Below are 20,942 nucleotides of genomic sequence, written 5' to 3'. Positions count from 1 at the left end.
AGAAGAGAGATGAAAAGCAGCAGGCATACCAGCAGCATCATTAAAATAATCATGTATAATTGAAGGAGCATTTCCATGGCAGGCTTCCTGCTGGGAATCAAAGGCTCACAGTCAAGAGGGACTGAGGGCTAAAGCCTGCCTCGCTCTGCTTCATTTCAACCTTGGCTGAAACACTGGTAAGGCAACAGCACCGATGTGGAGGTAAATAAAAACATCCAGGTGGTGACTGTCATCAGGCAACCAGCCACCATAATGAGGAGAACTCTGTTAGGCTGGTTGCACCGCAGAGTTCTGCTGTGGTTGTGCGAAACATTGAATTGATTAACTGGACGACATACTGATATTAAGACAAAGAGCCGGTGGTGATGAAAAGGAGCATGTTTCTGATCACCTAAAACGTCATTGCTGATCAAGTGGTGTTAAAGGTCAGAACGTTTTGTCATGAAGCCTCATGAAGGAGAATTACCATACATGTGCATTACATGCTGTATGAGTGTGTGGAGCTTTTCATCTCCCCTGTATGTGGAATAAAATGTAGAGTTGTGAAGCCAGCGGGCTAGAATTCAGCTGACCATGACTGAACGTTAGCTGCTCACTGGGAGCTTCAATTTGCTGAAGCTTTACACTTTTTTAAAGCTACTGTATGTCATTTACTTCCAGCACTTACAATTTAAAACCTATTTTTGTGAAGCAAAAGTATCAGTCATCAGGTTTACTTACTGTAAGTCAGGCTTTTCACAAAACTACTGACTTCTCTCAGCTTCCTTCACAGTGAGAAACACATTGTTAAAAAATAATAGGGTGGACAAACAGTTGGGACAGGCACAAAACACTCTGGGGAAAAAAGGAGGTGAATTCATTTGAGAGCAGCTGAGGTGAATATACAACTGATTAAAGCATAATTCACAGGCAGAGTGTGAAACCTGTTTGTCCATTCCTCCTGCTATTTGTCGAACTCTCTTCACTGTAGATCAATTTATCTGATATTACAACAGTGTCTTCATTCTGTTGTCTAATTCTCTCCCTCTCTTCAGGTAATTTATGCTCTCAACACCAAGAACGATGAACACGAAGAAGAAATTGAGTCTTTGAAAGAAGCCCACGAGGATGAGGTGCGAGCACCAAACACCCATGATTATATAGAGCATGCTAGCATGTGGACGAGATCGCTATCATCATTCTCATGGTCACAGATCCAAACACTCTCATCTTGTTTATTCTTAAAACACCAGTAGTCCATGAGTTTCACGGGAGAAATTGTGCACTCTGCAGGGCGGTCACGGACCTCTAAATCACACAGACGTGTTTTGTTTTCATCCAGCTCTGTTCAAAGTGCTGACACACTTACACAGAAAAAAAATACAGTGATGCCATTTAGGCAGAGTGAAGACTAATTAAGGTCTTTACCAGCATTTGTTACCTGCAACAGGTTGAAGGCTGATTAATTTGCTTTACAGAAGGCAGCCAGGACAGCTCCAGTGTTATGATTAGTCCCCCTCACCAGGAGGGTGAGGGAGAACTGAGGTTGGACTCAAGATGGCTGACCCAGGTGCTAGTACAAAAACAGGTGGTTTATTGGTGGGGATCACAAAAGGAAGAGTCAATGAATACATACAACCAGGGCTGAGCAAATACGGCTGAGGAGAACAGGACGACCAGGGGAGAAGATGGGCTAATGGCACAAAAAAAAACCAAAAAAAAAAAACCAGAAGAGTGGGAGGAACAGGACGGACAGGGGAATAGACAAGCTAACCAAGGGGACAGGCGGACGAAAAGGGAAATCCACAGCACAGGAACTGTCAGCGTGGAAAACAAAAGAACATCTAGCTAACCACATGGAAAAAACCAAACTCAGAGATCCACAGCACAGGAACTGTCAGTGTGGACGTATAACACTTAACATATAGCCAACGTTATATGTTAACGTTAATATTATGTTATATGGAATAAGTCAGGAATGTGTCGCATGCAGACATAATACAGAAGAACTGTAACATAAAGTGAACATGACATTTAGTAAACAATACGTGACCCTGCTTTATTTTTACAGTAGTGCAAAGCATTGTTACAATACACACATCTACATAAGGCTATAAACCTGCTATAACCAACGTGCGTGTGCGTGGTTGTTTGTCTATGTGTTAGCCCTGCGATGGATTGGCGACCTGTCCGGGGTGTACCCCGCCTTCGCCCAATTGCCGGCCGGTCGTCAGTCAGGGTTGAATCTAGACACAGAAGGCCACATCATATGAGTCAGACCATTCAGGAATTCCTTATGTATTCATCTTTTTTCTCTAATTTGTTACCTGCATGTACAGTATGTGCTCCATCTGCAGTTTCTAATAAGTGATGCCAGTTACCAAAGTGTGATTACATGTGTCCGTTCTTGCCTAACCACCATGTAGCTGTTCCTGCTGCAGAAGAGCTCGGATCAGCAGCATGTTTGATGTGCTGGCTCCCATACAAGAATATTAATTTCCTCTCCAGAGAAGCTTCTCCAGATTGTCTGCTTCATTCACTCAATTGTCAGGATGTCATGGCAGGGAGAATGTGTCCTTTAAGGGGGACCAGATGATTCAACATAATTGGTCTTGTTGGGTACCAGCCAACAACACACACACACACACACATCAGCCTAAACTGCTTGTAATTTAATATAGAGGTGATTTTTCTTGACTGGTGTCACACACACACACAGCAGATTAAATTTGGCTCTCGGTCAAAAAACATGATCCTCAGTGATGGGCAGGGATTATTTAAGGACAAGACCTAAGACAGAAATAAATGGGTTTAAATAGTTAATTTTATTTCATTACTTTCAAAGAAAACCTTTTGTTGTTAAATTAATTAGTGTTGTATTCAAGTGTTACATTGTTATAGTGGCACTTTTCTCCCCTGCCAACAGCCATTTCCTGCAGGTAGCAGTGTTGTGCAAGCCCCTAAGTTTGTTTGTCTACACATTTTTCTATTTGCTTTTTATTTCCAGCCACTTTGTATGTGCAGTTTGGAAGAATCATGTTAATGACGTGTCACATTATGTTGTGTGGTATAAAAAGTAATTGAAAGTAATTTATTCTAGAGTTATTTCTGCAGCATTATTATGTATCCTCCTGCTCAGGTGCAGCATATTGTGACAGAAACCAGAGACAAGATCATGCAGTACAAGAGCAAGATGGCGGACGAGGCAGACCTGAGGCGGCGGCTGGCCAGTCTGGAGGAATCTGTCGAACTCCATGAACACATGAAGAGACAGGTCATTCACAGCTGCTGGGCACCTTCATTTAGTACAGTTGTCTTTAGTGAGGCTTTGTTTGTGTCATTCTATTTATGGATACACTGCATTGTGGTGTCATAGTTCTGCAGTAGCCCTTTAATGAAGCAACTTAATCTGAACTGAACTGTGCGGCTTCTAATAATCCTATAATATCACAGTTGTAGATTTGTGTAATGTACTGCAGAAAAATGTAAAGTAGCGGTTGTGATGTTCTGTTACTGTCAGGCTTTAGCAGAGTTTGAGATGTACAGACAGAGAATGGAGGACTCCCAGCTCTGCACCGAGGCCCAACACACACAGAGAGTGGTCTCTATGAGCAGAGAGGTAAAGCTTTACCCACACCCACAGACACACACATACACATGGCTATGTATAACCACACAGCCTGGTAAAAACTGGGTTCTGTTGATGTTGTACTGGGAGGGTTTAGAAGCATTCCCAGACCAATTTAATTTTAATAAAATCTAAAAAAAAGTTCATAAAATATTCTCTGATGTGCTCACTCTTGAGTTGTATACTTAAACAAGTTGTGTTGCACTGTGCTAGCACAGCTGGTGACAAAGGTAGGACCTGAATATAATTATAGCATAAGCTGCCAGTCTTCTGTTACCTGCCGGTGAAAAGTGGCACCTGTCAGTTGCATGTTGTTGTTATGAGGCACACAGCATCAGCAGCAGGAGACCGGTCACCTACTACAGAACAGCAGCATCACAGTGATATATCACAAATGAACATCATATGACACTAAACAACCAGTGGCACACCATCCCCATGCTGGTGAGAAGTGGTACCTGCTGGTGAGTGACAGTAAGCTGCACACAGCAGCAGCTCATCATAATAAGCTGTGGCATAATGTCAGTACTGTATATGCTGGTGAGAAGGGCTAACTGTCAGTGGAACATGACTTGTCATTTTTGTGTCTACAATGCAAGAACTGCCCTTGAATTTTATTAACATTTCAACCAGTTACAGGTCTTGAGGGAGACATCAGCATGTGCCACTAGAACAGTCACTTTTGGTCTAGGTGCTGCAGCTGCCTCCCAAGCAGCAGTCCAACAAAAATGTATTACAGACATTATAAAAAGGTTGGCCATAAATCTGTATGATTACATACATCATAACATGCCATGTCATCATACCATGACACAGCATCACATACGCCTGCTTCTGTAGAGTCTGATGGCAGTGGGTATAAATGAGCACCTGAGGTATAATCATCTGGGTTGAGCTCGGCTCATCGCTTCATCAGTGCTGAGACTGGTCTGTGTTAGTGTTGGTTGTATCTGTTGTCCTCTTCTCTGCCACTGCCTTCACACTGTTTAGTCCTGGCTTGACCAGCCTGATCGAGTCTGCTGGCATCACATCCCATATTACATTTTTATATATTTTTTCGTCTGATCTTTTGTTGTAACAGCAAACACGGACACGTTTCTTTGTCGCTGCCTTTTGCACATATAAAGGTGTATAGAATCTGCGGACTATTGTTTTGGCACAGAGAGAAACTGAAAGCACACAGTGTGGTGGTAGTGTAAGTGTAAGTGTTGTGCTGTTTTCTCATTATTACAGGGTTTTTTTCAAGAGAACCTGTTAGCATTTAGCTTAGCAGGGGTAGAGACTGGTTGGCAATAACACACAAACGGTTCCAACAGAATAGAACATGTTTCATGGTTTCAATAGGTGGAGGAAATGCGTCGGGATTTTGAGGAAAAGCTGCGAGCGTTCAGCCAGGCTCAGGCCCAGTTTGAGGCGGAAAAGAGGCGAGCGCTGGAGGATCTGAGGACCACCCACCGCCAGGAGGTGGAGGAACTCCTCGACAACCAGCAGAACCAGAGCGTCACCTCCACTGAAGACCAGGAGAAACTGGCTGAGCTCCATAGACAAGAGGTGGGCTAAGAGCGAGAGAGAAAGGAAGATAGATGTGTCTGTTGGAAGACCAAAAGTTCTGGATTGAAGCATGTCAGCTTGGGCGTTTGTGGATACATTTACAGCAAGTTACTTGATGGGGTAACTGCTATTGTGGTGGCTTATTAAATGTTAATTTTCTGACATGAAAACTGAAAAAATGTAGGGTTGCTTTGGTGGTACACTGGATTTTGAGTATAAAATGAACCGGAAGTGTTTTTGTAATCTGGCCATTAATTTTTGTTGCATGTCATCCCCTTATTTTTCTCCCATTTTTCCTTTTATATCAACTATTTAACGTCTAATGTACACAATTTGCCTAAGATGAACCTTTTAACAATAGATGAGGTGGTAATTGTGCACAGTGTTTTACTTAAAAACATTCAGAATGTCCTTTGATGGTTTTTAGATGTCATGACTAACATTCAGATCTGATGTGCTCTCCATTTATCCACCTCTGTGTCTAGGTGGAGGCATTGATGGAGAAAGTGGAGGAGCTAACAAAGGATAAGGTGAATCTGGTGGAGGAGTACGAATCCAAGCTGGCCAAGGCTCAGGAGTATTATGAGAGAGAGCTGGAGGCTATGAGGAGAACACACCAGCTCACCACTGAGAACCTGCTGGCCTGGAAAAGGACCGAGGTAAAACCATGATGCAGACTCGGGTTATAAGACAGGAGGAAACCAGCAACCATGTTTTGTTACATAGTGACAGGTGGCGATGGTGTTCATGTCTCAGAGTGAATGTGGTCATTTTCTGCTCATGTTTAGGTCGAGCTTCGTAAGGAGTTCCAGGCTCAGGAGGCGGCACTGCAGCGCTCGCTGTCCAAGCTGAGGAGCGAACTTCAGAAAGCCCAGGAGGAGGCCAGAGAAAACCGAGACAAGACCAACAGGCTGCAGACGTCTCTGGCCAACGCCGATGGAACTATCAAGGTGTGTGTGTGTGCGTGTGTGTCGATAAATGCATGGGTTGGTGAGTGAATGTCTGAATAAAATGAATAAGACCACAATAAGAACATCCGACTCACCACTGCTACTTATGCTAAGTGCCCATTTCTTGTGGTATTTATTTTATTCCCAACACAGCACAATTAGTGTCTCTTTTGGTTAAATGTGGGTAGCACAGTGCATTAAATTGGATCAAAACAGTTGCTTCTAACAAATTCAAAAGTAAAAGCCTCAGGGTGAAAACTGTTTTCAAGAGTCTCTGGTGGTAAGCATAGTGTGGTGTGCACTGATGGTCCTGCAAGCAAAACATGTAGAGTAGGAATAGCTGGAAAGGTTTGTGTGATTCTAGGCTGCAGTGGAAGAGACAGCACTGAGTTTAAAGATAGCACATGTTGGATTTCTGTGCTGTAAGTTTGCATACATTTCTGTTCCTCTGTGTGTGTGGTGCAGAATCTGCACAAGCAGCTGGAAGAAGCCATCCAGGATGGAGAGATCTGGGTGATGCAGCTGAAGGACACAGAGTATGAGCTCGAAGGCAGCAGGGAGCGAGTTCAACAGCAGGCAACTGAAATCCTCCACAAAGCCAGTAAGACGCTGGAGTCACACACGTTTTACACGTCCGTTAAGTGGAATTTCTACTGTTTGTTAATGTAGAGCTTCTTCTGATTTTGTGCATTACTGCTGTTGGTCACGATAACATGTTGGTCACCAATTCATTGCACAAATTCAAAAGTGATTATCACTCGATTGGCAACAGTATAGCTACATTAGATTCAGGGTGTTGACCAGGTCACAGCTGGTCGGTTGTTTGCCCTGAAGCCTGTCTGACACACAGTCTGTTCCCAGGTCAGATCGGCTCTCTGCAGGCCACCCAGATGGCTCATGAGGCGACCATCAGGAACCTGGGCCAGGAGCAGAACCGGCTGAAAGAGAAGATCAGCAGGCTGGAGGAGGAGAGAGAGGCTCTGCTCAACCAAAGCCAAGCTGCCAACGAACAGCACAAGCAACAAGTGCTCAAACTAGAACAGGTACTTTAAACCATTCTTTGATTCCAGTCCAGTCTTAAGGAGAGCGCATGTGAAGCCAGCTTCTTCTGTCCTCCCCAGTCTCTGCGTGAGGAGCACCAGGGTTACGAGAAGGAGCTCTCCAGACTGAGAGCGCACTACGAGGAGGAGACACTTCGCTTCAAGGAGGCGCAGGTCAAAGCGCTGGAGGAGATGGAGGACAAGCACCAAGCCATGACGGAGGAGGCCCAGAAGGAGAAAGAGGAGGAGAAGAAACTCCTGATGACAGTGAGTCCTGCACATAACTACATTTTGTTCACACAGCAGTGCGCACACATACAAAATATTATTGGACTTCATATTGTTCTAATTCTGCTAGAGTTGCTCTCATTTAACATTGATCGAGGAAAAGAAAGTTAACCATTTTTTCAAAAGCAGATATTTTGATGAACCTTATATAGGATAAAACATGGAGTAGGCCAGGAGTGAAGTCACAGATTTTCAGATTAAATCAGTAACTACCACACAGTGAAAGTTGCTCTCAGGGTTTTTTTTTTATCTCTATTTTCTGTGCCACAACATCAGCACATTAAATTTTATCCTCAGGTCGAATGGCCTCAGTCATTTAAGAAGTATGTATCTTTAAGAAATGAACATCCCCCCTGACTGCACTCATTTAATTAAGTCAATATTAAAACTAGGACCTGAGCAACATCACTCCCTCCCTGTGTTTCCCTCTGCGTCTTTCATCCTGTTATCGGTTTTCTTTTTCACCCTCCTGTCGTTCTTTTATCACTCCTTGTCCTCTCTCTTCTGTGACTGAGTTCAAATGGTTTGCATGAAGGAAGTACAAATGTCCTGGTTGCCAAAGGAGCAGCAACAACATTAAACACATTAAATTAATTTGTCCTGCCTATAGCAGTATTATAAACGAATGGTTTAAAGCAGGGGCTCTGAACCTTTTGTAACTTAAGGCCCACTTAAATGTCCAAGGACCACCTTGTCAAAGAGGATAAAACAATGCATCCAGCATATTGATTTAATATATTCAGAGTCTATTTCCTCACCACACACTTTGGAGCTTTTACTGATGCAGGGTTGTTTCCAAAATGAATTTTTCGTTTCTAAAACTGGTCCATTCTGTGCCAAGGGATCTGAGGAAACATTAGCTAGCTAGCTATCGTTTCCTGATGATGTGTCACGATATTCAAACGGTACTGGTCATTGAAATTATGCATTTTAATTTGATTTGCAGTACTACTTCACAGCCCTCTAGATGGCACTCTGAGGCCCAGCAGTGGGCCACAGCCCCCTGGTTGAGAGTGGTTGCTGTAGAGCAGCACGGAAGACTCTTCCTTACTAGTCTGTTTTGGTGCCTGTCTGTAGTGCCATGTTTTTCAGCAGGGGTCGGGGTACTTGCACCAATCCAAGCCATGAGCATCTGCAACCATTAGCACTGTGCCATATGAAAAACATCAGTCAAAAATGAGACTCAGTTACAGCTGGTCAGAGCTGAGCATGGCGATGAAAGATTTTATCCTCTGATGGAAATGCCAGCAATAAGTGTTGCACCATAAAGCGGGTGACTCGTGAGAGAAAAGTAACGGTCAAGCTCAGGACAACAGAGGCTGAGATACTCTACTCCAAAAACTGTTTATCCTGCACTTGTCCTGATGCAAACTCCAGAGTATTTCTTTATAAGGGAACATCCAGGCTTGGTAAAAACCTGTGTCTTTCAAAATCCACAGCCCTGTTTGTAACAGACTTTCTGCCACATGTAACAGGAACAAAAATGGCAGACATTTCTGTCTGAGTCATTTGTTTGCTCTGTTGCTTTTGACAGTATTGGAAGAACTAAATCAATATATATAATTTACTGTCATTCCCTGTGTGCTTTCTTAACAGCTTCAAGTGCATGCAGACCATTTCTGAATAACTTGCCACACAGACTGTGTCACCTGTCGGTTCAATCAAACTCTGGCGTGTTGGTCGGTTGGTTTGGGTTGTTGTTATGGCCAAGTGTGAGAGCTGCCAGTCAAAGTCTTGGTTTCTGTCCAGTTACAGTTCGACTCCATTGCAGTTTGTGTTGTACAGATGTATCAGTAACAGTGTACGTGCTGACTGTAGTACAGAAGTGTCATAGCTGTATAAGTAATGTATATAATGTGTTTATGTGAGATCATTTGGTTTAAAGGGTAGCACATAGTATGTGTGTGCATGTGACATGTACCCCTCTGAAACTTTACAGTACAAAAGGCTTCTTTTTGTCCAGTTTCTACCTGTTTGTCTGTATTTGTGACAAATGCAGCACACATGCAGTTATTTCTTCAGGATTCCTGTACAGTATGTTGAGCCCCAGTCATTCACATTCACATGCCTCAACCTGCTTTTAACAGACATTAAGAATCCCTTATATACAGTGCCTTGCGAAAGTATTCGGCCCCCTTGAACTTTGCGACCTTTTGCCACATTTCAGGCTTCAAACATAAAGATATAAAACTGTCATTTTTTGTGAAGAATCAACAACAAGTGGGACACAATCATGAAGTGGAACGAAATTTATTGGATATTTCAAACTTTTTTAACAAATAAAAAAACTGAAAAATTGGGCGTGCAAAATTATTCAAATCCACATAAGGGATGACGGCAACATTCATAGATCCTGGAATGCACAATGAGGGGCAATGTTCATTCCTATTACAGAGGCCCACTGAAATTTTTTTGAGGAAAAGCTGTGTTAGACTGCATATTGTTTATAGTAAAGTATTTTTATATACAAATATAAAAATGAAAATGTTTCTGGAGTGGGACTTTAATTAATTATAGAAGTTGTGCAGAAGCTGCCCATAGCTCTACACAGTGATCCATGTGTGTACTGTATGTGTTTCTATGCTGCTCCAAATGAGTCTGTTCTGGTTCAACTTGTCTTATTAAATGAGCTTAAAAATAAAGTGACACCTTAGTTATAAAACACTGAGCAGGCTGTAACACACAAGAGTGTGTCCACATGTTTGGTGTGTCTCCCAGGTGGCTTGTGGCAAACTTTAAACGACACTTTTTATGGATATCTTTAAGAAATGGCTTTCTTCTTGCCACTCTTCCATAAAGGCAGATTTGTGCAGTATACGACTGATTGTTGTACTATGGACAGCGTATACCATCTCAGCTGTAGATCTCTGCAGTTCATCCAGAGTGATCATGGGCCTCTTGGCTGCATCTCTGATCAGTCTTCTCTTTGTATGAGCTGAAAGTTTAGAGGGACGGTCAGGTCTTGGTAGATTTGCAGTGGTCTGATACTCCTTCCATTTCAATATTATCGCTTGCACAGTGCTCCTTGGGATGTTTAAAGCTTGGGAAATCTTTTTGTATCCAAATCCGGCTTTAAACTTCTCCACAACAGTATCTCGGACCTGCCTGGTGTGTTCTTTGTTCTTCATGATGCTCTCTGCGCTTTAAACGGACCTGTGAGACTGTCACAGTGCAGGTGCATTTATACGGCGACTTGATTACACACAGGTGGATTCTGTTTATCATCATTAGTCATTTAGGTCAACATTGGATCATTCAGAGATCCTCACTGAACTTCTGGAGAGAGTTTGCTGCACTGAAAGTAAAGGGGCTGAATAATTTTGCACGCCCAATTTTTCAGTTTTTTATTTGTTAAAAAAGTTTGAAATATCCAATAAATTTCGTTCCACTTCATGATTGTGTCCCACTTGTTGTTGATTCTTCACAAAAAATGACAGTTTTATATCTTTGTTTGAAGCCTGAAATGTGGCAAAAGGTCGCAAAGTTCAAGGGGGCCGAATACTTTCGCAAGGCACTGTACTTGGAGGCAGCATGGTATATAACTACCAAATTATTATACTTTGTCTCTAAAAGTCTGGACTTTTTCTTTAAAATTGCGCTTTATTCTAAAGTGAAGACATATTTGGAAAAAAAATCAACTGTGTTATCTGCCCATTTCTTCTCTTTCATAACATTTCTCTTTTTTTTTCTCCTTCTGGACTCAAACCTCTAATGCTGTTTAAAGCTGAAAACTAATTGGTAGATGTTCAATGACATTAAATCCTGCCTCCAAGCCAAGTGAGAGTGCTGTGTGAGTATGTGGGTGTGTCATTGTAAGTTCCCTAAAAGAAAGAGCGATGGAGGGGAAAGGGAAATATTTTCTAAGCTGTGCTCTGCCTTGTCATCTGTAGATTAATGTCTGTTTTCATTTGGAGCCAAATTAAAGAAGATGCAGAAGACAGAGGGTGAGACAAAGAGGGAAACAGAGAAGAAGATTTTGAACTTTTATTTCTGTCAGCAGAATATTAACAATGAGTAATTCTACAAATTTCATGTGCTGTTTTAATTTATAATTCATCAAAATCAACAAAGGTGTGGTAAACCTTATAGTCATATTTTTAACCTATGTGCAGCTCATGGCTGTGTTGTGGATGTAGGTGAGTTTATTCACTTATCTGAGGGGTTTGTTCCGACGTGGAGGAAACTATGACACAGTAAACTGTCTTGACTCTATCAGCTGTCTGTACACCTCAATGTCTTACTGAAAGCAGTAGCAGCTGAAGATTTGGAATGGAAACATTAACATTGTCTTCTCTTGTTCTACAAGTCCAAATATATACAGTGTTTTTTTTATTTCATTTTTTGGCTGTTTTGCCTTTATTTAAGTGTATGTCAAGGCAAGTCGCTGAGAGGCAGACAGGAAATGAGAACTGTAACAAAGGTTTATAGTTGGACTTGAACTGTCCCTGGTATATGGCGTGCTGCACCGTAACCATTCAGCTATTGGGGTGCCCCTTGAAATCCAAATATATTTATATATTTGGATATTTATATACATATATATATATTTATATACATATATATATAATTTACTACAACCTAACACAAGGCAAACCTGCTGTATATTAATCCTAGATTAGGTTAAGGTGTATTTTAGGGATGTGATTTGTTTATCTGTTTATTATTCTGGGTTGAACAGCAGAAACTGGTGAGTATGCTCCTTATGAGTTGAACGAGGCATTGTGCTTACTTGTTTGGACAGTATGCTAGTATGCTCCCTAGTTCAGCAGCTACTGTAGCTAAGTAGGTATTTTCATTCTCCAGTTCAAAAATATACACAGCAGCAACACCATGCAAATCTTAGTGTGACAGTCCAGGCCGAAAGAAGCTCTGTTTATGAGCTGTCTGCAGTTCTGTTCAGACTGTGTTTTGTTTGACAACTTTTCCTGGTATATGACTCCTTTCACAGTAAAACATCCACTAATATCAAGGGATGCTAGAGATGAATAGAATGGAGAGGGTGAGGTGTTGAAGAAATGTATGAAAAAGGAGAATTTCACAAGATAATTTTGGAGTGGGCCAGAAAGGATTTAATGCTGTTTGAAGGGTTATAGAAGCTGGCCATTAAAGTTTAAATGGCAACTCACGCACCCCTCCTTGATTCAAAAGTCATGCTTCACATTCCACATGAGGGCACAAATGGGATTTACTTCACAGTGGCTTCTTCAGTCTCCTCCTTCTGATAAAGATCATACTTTTAGGGTATTTCAGTAAGAAATCTTTTGAAATCTGGTTTCTGCAAAAAAAAAAACACATGATGGTTTGTGTTTTCAAGTGTCAGAATGGTGGTTATGTTATTTGAGGATAAAGTTTTTAAAATCTCTGGTTTCATGGTTGCTCTGAACACTTAGAGCCTGATTTCTGATTGTGTCCTTCCTATTCTTCTCACCAGCTTTTTCTTCCTTCTCCTTCCCAGAAAATGAGTCAAGAGTTTGAGATTAAGCGCCTGTCGCTGGAGGAACAGAGAGACCGTCTCCAGCAGCAACTGGACAACTTGAAGGAGGAGCTGTCGGCCAAACTCAATATGGCCAATCAGGAGGTATGAAACATTCAGTCAGCTCTGCTTACAGTTGTAAAGTATGACTGAGCTCATCTACCATTTTCTGACTTTTCCTATCACTATGACTTGTGACGATTACTGGTGATCTCTGCAGGTTTCCCACCTCCAGGATCTGGTGAGGGAGGGGGAGCAGAACCTGGGCTCAGCTCAGACACAGATCACCTGCCTGAAGGAGACTCAGGAGAAACTCAGGATAGAACTAGATGCAACTAGAGCCCGGGTCCGAGAGACCAGTAACCTGCTAACAGACCTGCAGGTGAGCTTAAACCCAAGAGGGTTTAGGGTCTGAGAGAACCTGAAAACCAAGATGAAATTCCTTGGAAATTATTAGGAGTTTACTCAGGAATTAAATCAAAATAAAGTGATAGGCCCATAGCTGAAAATGAGAGTGATGAGAGTCACTCAGTTGGACAGTAAGCTTCTCCAGCAGCCAGTCTTCTTTGCCTGGTCAGTCATTTTGTCCATCATGTAGTGTGGCGATAGCAGGTCAGTCAAGTTCAATTAACTGACTTTGCTGACAGATTTGATTTGATTTATTCTTTCAAGCATGTAAAACAGTTGATATGACAACACACATAATTTTACACACAATCCAATATCAATTTGCTTATACCTAGTACATGCAGAAGGAAGACAGAAGAACAAAGAGGGAGTGAGAAGGAAGGAAGCAAGGAAGGAAGGGGAGGAACAGTTTGAATGCAGGAAAGAGGAAATAAGTGCAGTACTGAAGCCCAGCTGTGAGATAATGATGATGAGGCTGTTATGAGTTGAGTGGTTGTGTGTTTAAAAGCACCCTGCTGGTATGAGCGGGACATGAACAGTGTGTTTGTTAGAAAGGAACTGGATCTTTTTATTTGGATTATTATTATCATTATAATTAATATGAAGAGTAATGTCCTTTTAAGGGTCCCCCTAGTAATAATTTTGGGTCACCAATGAATTAAAATATGGTTTGAAAAATCCCAGTGCAAAAATGGAAGTTGTTTGGGAAATTGCACCAAATTAATAAAAGGAAACTACCAGAGAATCAAGCAGATGTGTTGAATTTGACACAACCAGCAACAGCAACATGCACAAGACGAAGTTTAAATGAAAGAGTAAATATGGGGAATAACAGTAGTGTTTCTTCTTTGTGTTGCAGAGCAGGCACACTGATAAGTGACTAAGTCAGAGCTGCTGGAAATGCACAGGAAGATGCGTGAACAAAGAGTGACTAATAAAAGACAGAAGGATAGTGATAAAAGACAGAGGGACTGGAGTGGTAATTACATAAAAATGCTGAGTGATGCTTTTTTGCTTCCCCACCTGGGTCCCTGGGTTCCATAATAAAACAAGGGATTTGTACTGTTAAAAAAGACAAGCCTGACACGGGGTTGTGTCTTTATTCCCACTGAACTCAGTGCAGCATAGAGACAAGCACTAAGGCCTGCTTCACACTGAATTGAGACCAACTAGTGTTTAAGTGTCAGATGAAAATGTGTTTATGTATGTGCTGAAATAAATAAGATGATACAAATGCATGCAAAGTTTGCAATAAGCACTAAATGTTGCACTGAAATGCTCTTTCATACCGCTGTACAATGAAATAATCGAGCTTATTGTGATCAAAATGTGGGGCTCCGTTACAGTGAGCTGTGAGCGGTTCTTCTCGTCTTTTGTCTCTAACACAGATGAGATCATTATCTGAGAAATCCTGCCCAGTGTGGCCCACAGATTTGGCTTGTTGATGCTTTTCCATCACTATAAATATCCAGCCTCCCTGATGGTTTGTGCAATATCCTCAAAAAACATGAACAGTGGCTGCAGAGAGACAGGAACAGTGGACAGTTGTTGTTAAAACATGATTAGTAGAAGCTAATAATAAGGATCAAATATATCTATAGACTGAGATTTAAAAAATGTCCTTTTTAGCATTTTGACTCATTGAAATTAACATTTTCTGTGATCCTGAACAACTGAGGCTGGATTTAATCACTGGAGCGCTTCCCCTCAGAGCAAAACAGGAGAGCTGTTAGGTCCTGTAATGAGCTCGTCAGCAGAAAGACCCCGGAGCCTCTTCAGCAGCTGGAAACGGCTGACCTGGTGAAGTTTGTTCCCGCCTGCAAACCAGCACATTACAAATGCCCTGTAGCAGCGGCATTATAAATACATGTGGAGGTGGCCATTATGAATCATCCACCCCTCAGCTTTTGAAATGCTGCCTGTGGTCAGAATTTGAGAAGGTTTTTTTATTTATTTATTTATTTATTTTTACATTTAGTAGATGCACACTGACTAAAATGTACTCTGTCTGATTGGGGCCTTAGTTTGCAGCGTGACCTTGATTACAAATGTGGTTGTTATGCTGTTTTTCTGCTGAGACATTTAAGTCCTGGTCACAAAAATAAGTAATGTGTGATGATGTGAGATAACACACAAAGTCACAGGATAACAACTTTCAAAAATATCTACAAAGGCAGAGAAGGGTCAAAAACAAGCCTGGCATGATAGCAAAACAAAAGACTATAGCTTGGATCTCACAAAATTTCATGGATAAAATTTGTTTGTTTGTTTTTGTAGGAGGAGATCGAAACCCAGAAACAGCAGCATGAGGCCAGAGTGATGTCCATCAGAACAGAGGAGAAACAGAAGATGGACAAGATGGCAGATGACTTGGACCAGAAATGGAGAGACGCACTGCGGTAATAACTCTCTCAGCCTGTCAGTCTCACTTTCTCTTGTTTTCCTTCTCCCTTTTGTTTTCTCATTCATCTCTGTCATCTCTTGCTGCCTCTGCTTCACAGTCACACTTGTTATTTGCATACTGTAACAAGTCGATTTGTTTCGCCGGCGCAGTCATGGATATAAACAAGAACAAACAAGAAATGAACACAACTGAAGGAGGTGTATAGTGTTTAGATATCCTGTAGCAGGACAAAATGCAGCAAGGTGAGGACACTAACATGATTAAGAATAATTCGACCAAACTGTCTCTGTGTAGGGAGGAAGTGCGTTTGCTAAAGGAGGAGCTGAACGAGGAGTATGAGGCAGACAAACAGACAGCACTGACACAGCTCTCCCAGCAGAAGGAAGTGGAGATGATGGCGGCAAGAGAGAGCTGGCAGAGGAAGGTGGAGGACCTGCTGGAACAGGTAAAACACACACTAACACATGGAAGTGTCACGAGAGTCAACAGGAGGCAATGGGGTAAAACTAAATTGTGTTTACTGGCCATTAATATTTCTTTAAAGCAATTACCAGTAATACCTTATTTCAGATCTGTTGTACTGTCATGCCAACAGCACTTGGGATCAAGCCTCTTAGCTTTTGCCCACACCTCAGAATTAAAGTATTTCAGATGCTCTGTTTGGTTTCAGAAGGCAGTGCCGATATTCTTTATGCATGTTTGACCACTTCTGTGACCAGTAGTAGTAATTATTAATGATGACATCTGTGTTTGTCTTCTATTGAGATCGGAACCTCAAATTGTTCAGTTTAAATCAAGGCTGAATGTAGCTGAGAGCAGTTCTCATGTCTTCTGTGGCTTTAATAGCTGTACTGTAGGAGCACCCCATGGCCTGACCTTTACCCCTGCACCCGCTTTGGGCATCAGTTTGATTGACAGCTCCAGCTGATGTTGTTGAAGCAGTGGGTCCGAGGGGAAGTCTAGTGTCTTCTCATCCTCCCTCTTGCTGAATGTGTCAGCAACCACTGCACCTGCTTTCCAATTCACTTAATTCATACATCAACAATGAACCTTCCTGAAAATAACAAAGGATTTAACTTCTCATCCTGTGCTGTTTTTCCTCCTCTTACTGTACTTAGTTCTTTGCCAACAGCCATGCCAAATGTTTTTAATTAGTTTTCCCCAAAGCCATATCTCTTAGCCACGTGATACAGTGTGTGTGTGTTTGTGCTTAATATGGACTTGAAATAAATAGTTGATTCTTTTTTTTTTCTCTCATTATAGCTACAATTACTGCAGAAGTTTTCTAATGAGAAAGCTGCTCAGGTCACACTTAGAGCACTGTAGCAACAGTGAAAACTATTTGATGCTTTGCTGAAAGCTTTTATTCTCATGCAGCCGTCTGTGCTGCCTCTGGGAACATCAGAGCTCAGCTGAGTCACGACTCATACCTCAGTCAGGGTCGCCCTGATTAAGACGCTGCCTTGTAAACATGTTGGAGCTAGCAACCACCAGTGCCAGCTTGGCAGCTTTTCAGACACCCTAAAACCAAACCGTGACAAAAGCAGTTCATGACCGAATGCTCCAAAGTTCAAGGAACAGTCTGACTTTCAGAAAATGTTGGTTTCAGGCAGTCATGGAGAAGAAACATTATCACTTTAGTCAAATCCCCCAAATGTATTACAACTCTGTTTCCAGTTCACTATAGAGACATGACACCTTAGGCAGACATGTCTTGTGTGTGAGCTCTGTGATGAACCACTGGCCAGAGAATTAGAGATTGAGCTCTTCCAAACTTCAATAAATATTGACTTTGAGCAATTGCAAGCTTTCACTTAAAAAAAATCCAAAATTCAAGTATGTCCCATTAGAAATTCAGCTCTTATGCCTGTTCATATCTGGTCAAACCAAGCTTTGGCCTTCTGCATTTGATGGAGATGACATGACAGTTAAGTGGAGCTTAAGTGGAAAAGGGATAATTTATTTACAGGATATGAAAGTCTTTAAATTGTTTTTTGTCTCTGGGTGGAGGTGCTATCGTTATCTGTAATGATTTGGTTTTCATTAAGATATTTTCATTATGAGGCTCCAGCCACAGGCTGGTGTTTGTATGTGCACAGGAGAATGTGTTTAATTAGACACATGCCCTGCAGGTTGTTTAAGGTATTTGCTGCTCATTAAACTTGTATGTCTAGTTAAAAATGATTAACATAACAGTAAGTGGACACAGGAAACTTTACAGGTCATCTGTCTTTTAAAATCCATATCCAGTGTAGAACCCCACACACTTCATCCCACCCATGCTCCTCATTCTTTCATTTTAAATCTATATTACCTTACATTTGCTAATGTTGTGGTCCTATAGCACTAAATCCTGCTGGGGATTTAACTGGTGGAACTTGAGGAAGAGTGGCATGTAGAGGACCAGAGCTGTCGGTCTGAGAGAGCTCTGCCATTCACAGCCGCTTAAGCCCCTAATAGTTCCAGCATCTCCTCAAAACAAAACCATTTTGTGCACATTGATGGGGCTTATGGCAGTTGGCTGCTTGTTATGTGGCTGTGTGTGCTTGTTGTCTGACAAGCTGTCAGCTCACTGAGATGAGCAGCGAAATCTCCAACTAGAGCGCACTGTGTGGCTTATATCCATGTTTGGATGTCACAACAAATATAGACCATCTCTCTAAAGTCAAACCAATCTGTGGAAAAAGAGGATGAAAGAATTAAGAACAGACTCAGGAGGAACTACAAAGAAATGCTGACCTAATTACTGTAAATGTGAGTGTGTTGCTCTTTTCCTGGAAGTAGATATTTCTTAAATAACACAGGCCATATACTTTAAAGAAGAAATTTAAAGTGATGGCTGCATAGTCAGAGATAGAAAACCACTCAAAGTCATACAACAGGGGATGTAATTACTGTTTTTATGGTTATAGTGCAGGGACGTCAACCTCTCCCCATCAGTCCATGTCTTTGCTTCTTTACTCACTGCTGTTTTGCCTTCAGTGTGAATACCAGTAATTATTATCTCCCCTTCTGTCTGTCTGTGTCCCTCGCTCTCTGTCCAGATCTCTCTGCTGAAACAGTCCCTGGAGCTGCAGCTGTCTCAGTCACAGTCGGCTCTCCAGCAGCTGCAATCTCAGTTCAACCAGGAGAGAGAGCTGCTGAGCCAACAGCTGAAAGGTAAGCTGCCCTCTGCCCTTTCCTTCCAAGGGAGAACTGCATTATTATGTTATTTATAGCTGGAATATTTAGCAATACCCATTCAATATATGTATATTCAGTAATTACCTCTTTACACATTGTTATTAGTGGGGTCGACCTTTCAAGACAAAATGGATGCATGTCTGTCTTGTTAAACAGAATGTAAACACATCTGCTGTTGATGCACCACAGTGCACATGCCCGTGGCTCTGTTTGTGTGCAGAGATGCAGAGAGAGCATCAGAGGAGAGAGCATCGGTTACAGGAGGCTCACTGCTGTGCCCTCAGCACCATGGAGGAGGCCAGACAGCACCAGATCAGGGTAGGACACACACATATCAAGCATTCTACAGCTTGGGATTTGACATGTTTAATGCAGTTGTAGTCCATGTGTCTTCACAATGTTGTCTACTGAATATCAGATGTATTCCTTTACTTACTCCTAGAAAAAATAATTTACCCAAGGGACACACATTCTCTGTCGAACACAACCACTGCAGCCTGCTGTCATCTCTCACTCCCTTAAGTGTCCAAGGGAGGTAAGAGGTGGAAGAAGACATTTTATATAATGCAACAAGGTGTTAATCAAACCTGCACAGCCTTAGAAAGACGTTTGAACCACTCTGCCTCACAGAACTGTTTCAGCTCAGATATAGGACATCTGGAGTGAACGGCTCTCTGAGGTCATACATTTACTGTAACAGATGTTAACCAGCTCTACTCAGTCCTTTAAGCCGTTAGCTGTTTGTTTGGGCTTCTTGTTACCTTGTGGAGCGTCATCTTAGCTGGGTGCCTACAACACCGAGCATTAAATCATCAAATCAGCACTTGTTGATCATAAGTCTGCATCAGGCACGGTGCTTCTTGTGAAAAACACACTCAATCCACACCTCCCAGGTTCGCTATCTCCTGACTCCAGTCAGCTTTTGTTAATGTCATTAGCGTAAGGGCACAGGACACTGTGAATGTTTGAGTGACGTATTCATACGGACTTGTGTGCACCTGTCATAAGATTACATTTTATTCTCCTGATTTTTCTGCTTGACTTGCACTAGTCAGAAGCTTTTCAGTATCGTTGTGTCTCTGCTAGGAATGCTATCCGACATGAGGCTGAAAACTAAATCAAATTCAGGCACAAAAATTAACAGAGGTACTCGGCCAAGCTTCAAGCACTGAACGCCTGTGGGGACTGAACTGTGTCTTTGCAGTGGTGCACAAATGCTTGTATCCCTGAACCACTTGGCTTCACTCTACCTTTAGTTCAGGCTGAATTAACTCTCCTCTGGGCCCTTCATGTGCCCTTTATGGCACTGTGCACCTGTGAAACTGTGCCTCTGAGTATAAAAATGTGCTGCTGCTGCTGCTGTACCTCTGTTTGTTTCATCTACTTGTTATTTTCTGTGTAGCGATCTGTGGTCAGCAAAAGTCCCTGAAATAGTGTTTCTGGTGCGAGACGAGATCCTCCGTACGAGGACTGTAAAATAATATATTTTCTCTGACATGTAACTTGATTTGTTGTCCTGAGATTCTCTACACAACTACATTATCCTGAAGTGGTTTGCTCCTTAGAAGAAATTGCTGTTTAGCCTCATATTTGGAAAAGTCTGTGTTTTAAATTAGATTTTTTTTCCCACCAATTTATTCTACAGCACTCTAACTATTTCTTTGTGTGTACTTATAAAAGAGAAGCACAGTCTCTCTCTGTGAGTGATAGTCTACAAACCTACTAGCACAGTAACCAGGATACACATAGAACAATAAGTAAATGGAAATGTGTTGTTAGCTTTAATCTAATGGTCCATGTTCCTGCTAATTAGAGGTGTATGAGTGATAAAGGAAACAAATCAGCTGAGAAAGTTATAGGTCATGTAAAGCCCACCTCCCTATTAAATGATACTAAAAATGAGCTGGGATGATAAAAGCTGATTGTTGACTTTACAGCTGAAGTTTTCACATACAGTAATTACATTGCAGGAAGACACATCTGATGACCTTTGCTGCTTATGACTTTCCTTCTTGTGACTATGGAGGTGTTTCATTTC

The 20,942-nt window shown here is 41.8% G+C and overlaps 1 protein-coding gene across 5 annotated transcripts in view; it reads left to right on the top strand.

Annotated features, from left to right (window-relative positions):
- LOC109960541 (protein FAM184A-like) overlaps nucleotides 1–20,942 on the top strand; it is a 35,232-nt gene that overhangs the window by 5,035 nt on the left and 9,255 nt on the right. For all 5 annotated transcript variants that reach the window (XM_020600710.1, XM_020600708.1, XM_020600712.1 and 2 more), the window contains exons 2-16: nucleotides 1,035–1,112; nucleotides 3,119–3,253; nucleotides 3,500–3,598; nucleotides 4,952–5,158; nucleotides 5,644–5,817; nucleotides 5,947–6,108; nucleotides 6,574–6,709; nucleotides 6,970–7,151; nucleotides 7,230–7,415; nucleotides 12,892–13,014; nucleotides 13,130–13,291; nucleotides 15,595–15,716; nucleotides 16,016–16,166; nucleotides 18,766–18,880; nucleotides 19,125–19,222. In XM_020600710.1, coding sequence (XP_020456366.1) covers nucleotides 1,035–1,112; nucleotides 3,119–3,253; nucleotides 3,500–3,598; nucleotides 4,952–5,158; nucleotides 5,644–5,817; nucleotides 5,947–6,108; nucleotides 6,574–6,709; nucleotides 6,970–7,151; nucleotides 7,230–7,415; nucleotides 12,892–13,014; nucleotides 13,130–13,291; nucleotides 15,595–15,716; nucleotides 16,016–16,166; nucleotides 18,766–18,880; nucleotides 19,125–19,222 — 2,130 coding nt within the window. The remainder of the gene's footprint in view (nucleotides 1–1,034; nucleotides 1,113–3,118; nucleotides 3,254–3,499; nucleotides 3,599–4,951; nucleotides 5,159–5,643; nucleotides 5,818–5,946; nucleotides 6,109–6,573; nucleotides 6,710–6,969; nucleotides 7,152–7,229; nucleotides 7,416–12,891; nucleotides 13,015–13,129; nucleotides 13,292–15,594; nucleotides 15,717–16,015; nucleotides 16,167–18,765; nucleotides 18,881–19,124; nucleotides 19,223–20,942) is intronic.

This window comes from Monopterus albus, unplaced genomic scaffold (assembly GCF_001952655.1).
Source record: "Monopterus albus unplaced genomic scaffold, M_albus_1.0 scaffold48.1, whole genome shotgun sequence".
Classification (NCBI taxonomy): domain Eukaryota; kingdom Metazoa; phylum Chordata; class Actinopteri; order Synbranchiformes; family Synbranchidae; genus Monopterus; species Monopterus albus.
This window is presented reverse-complemented; position numbering and strand designations above follow the sequence as displayed.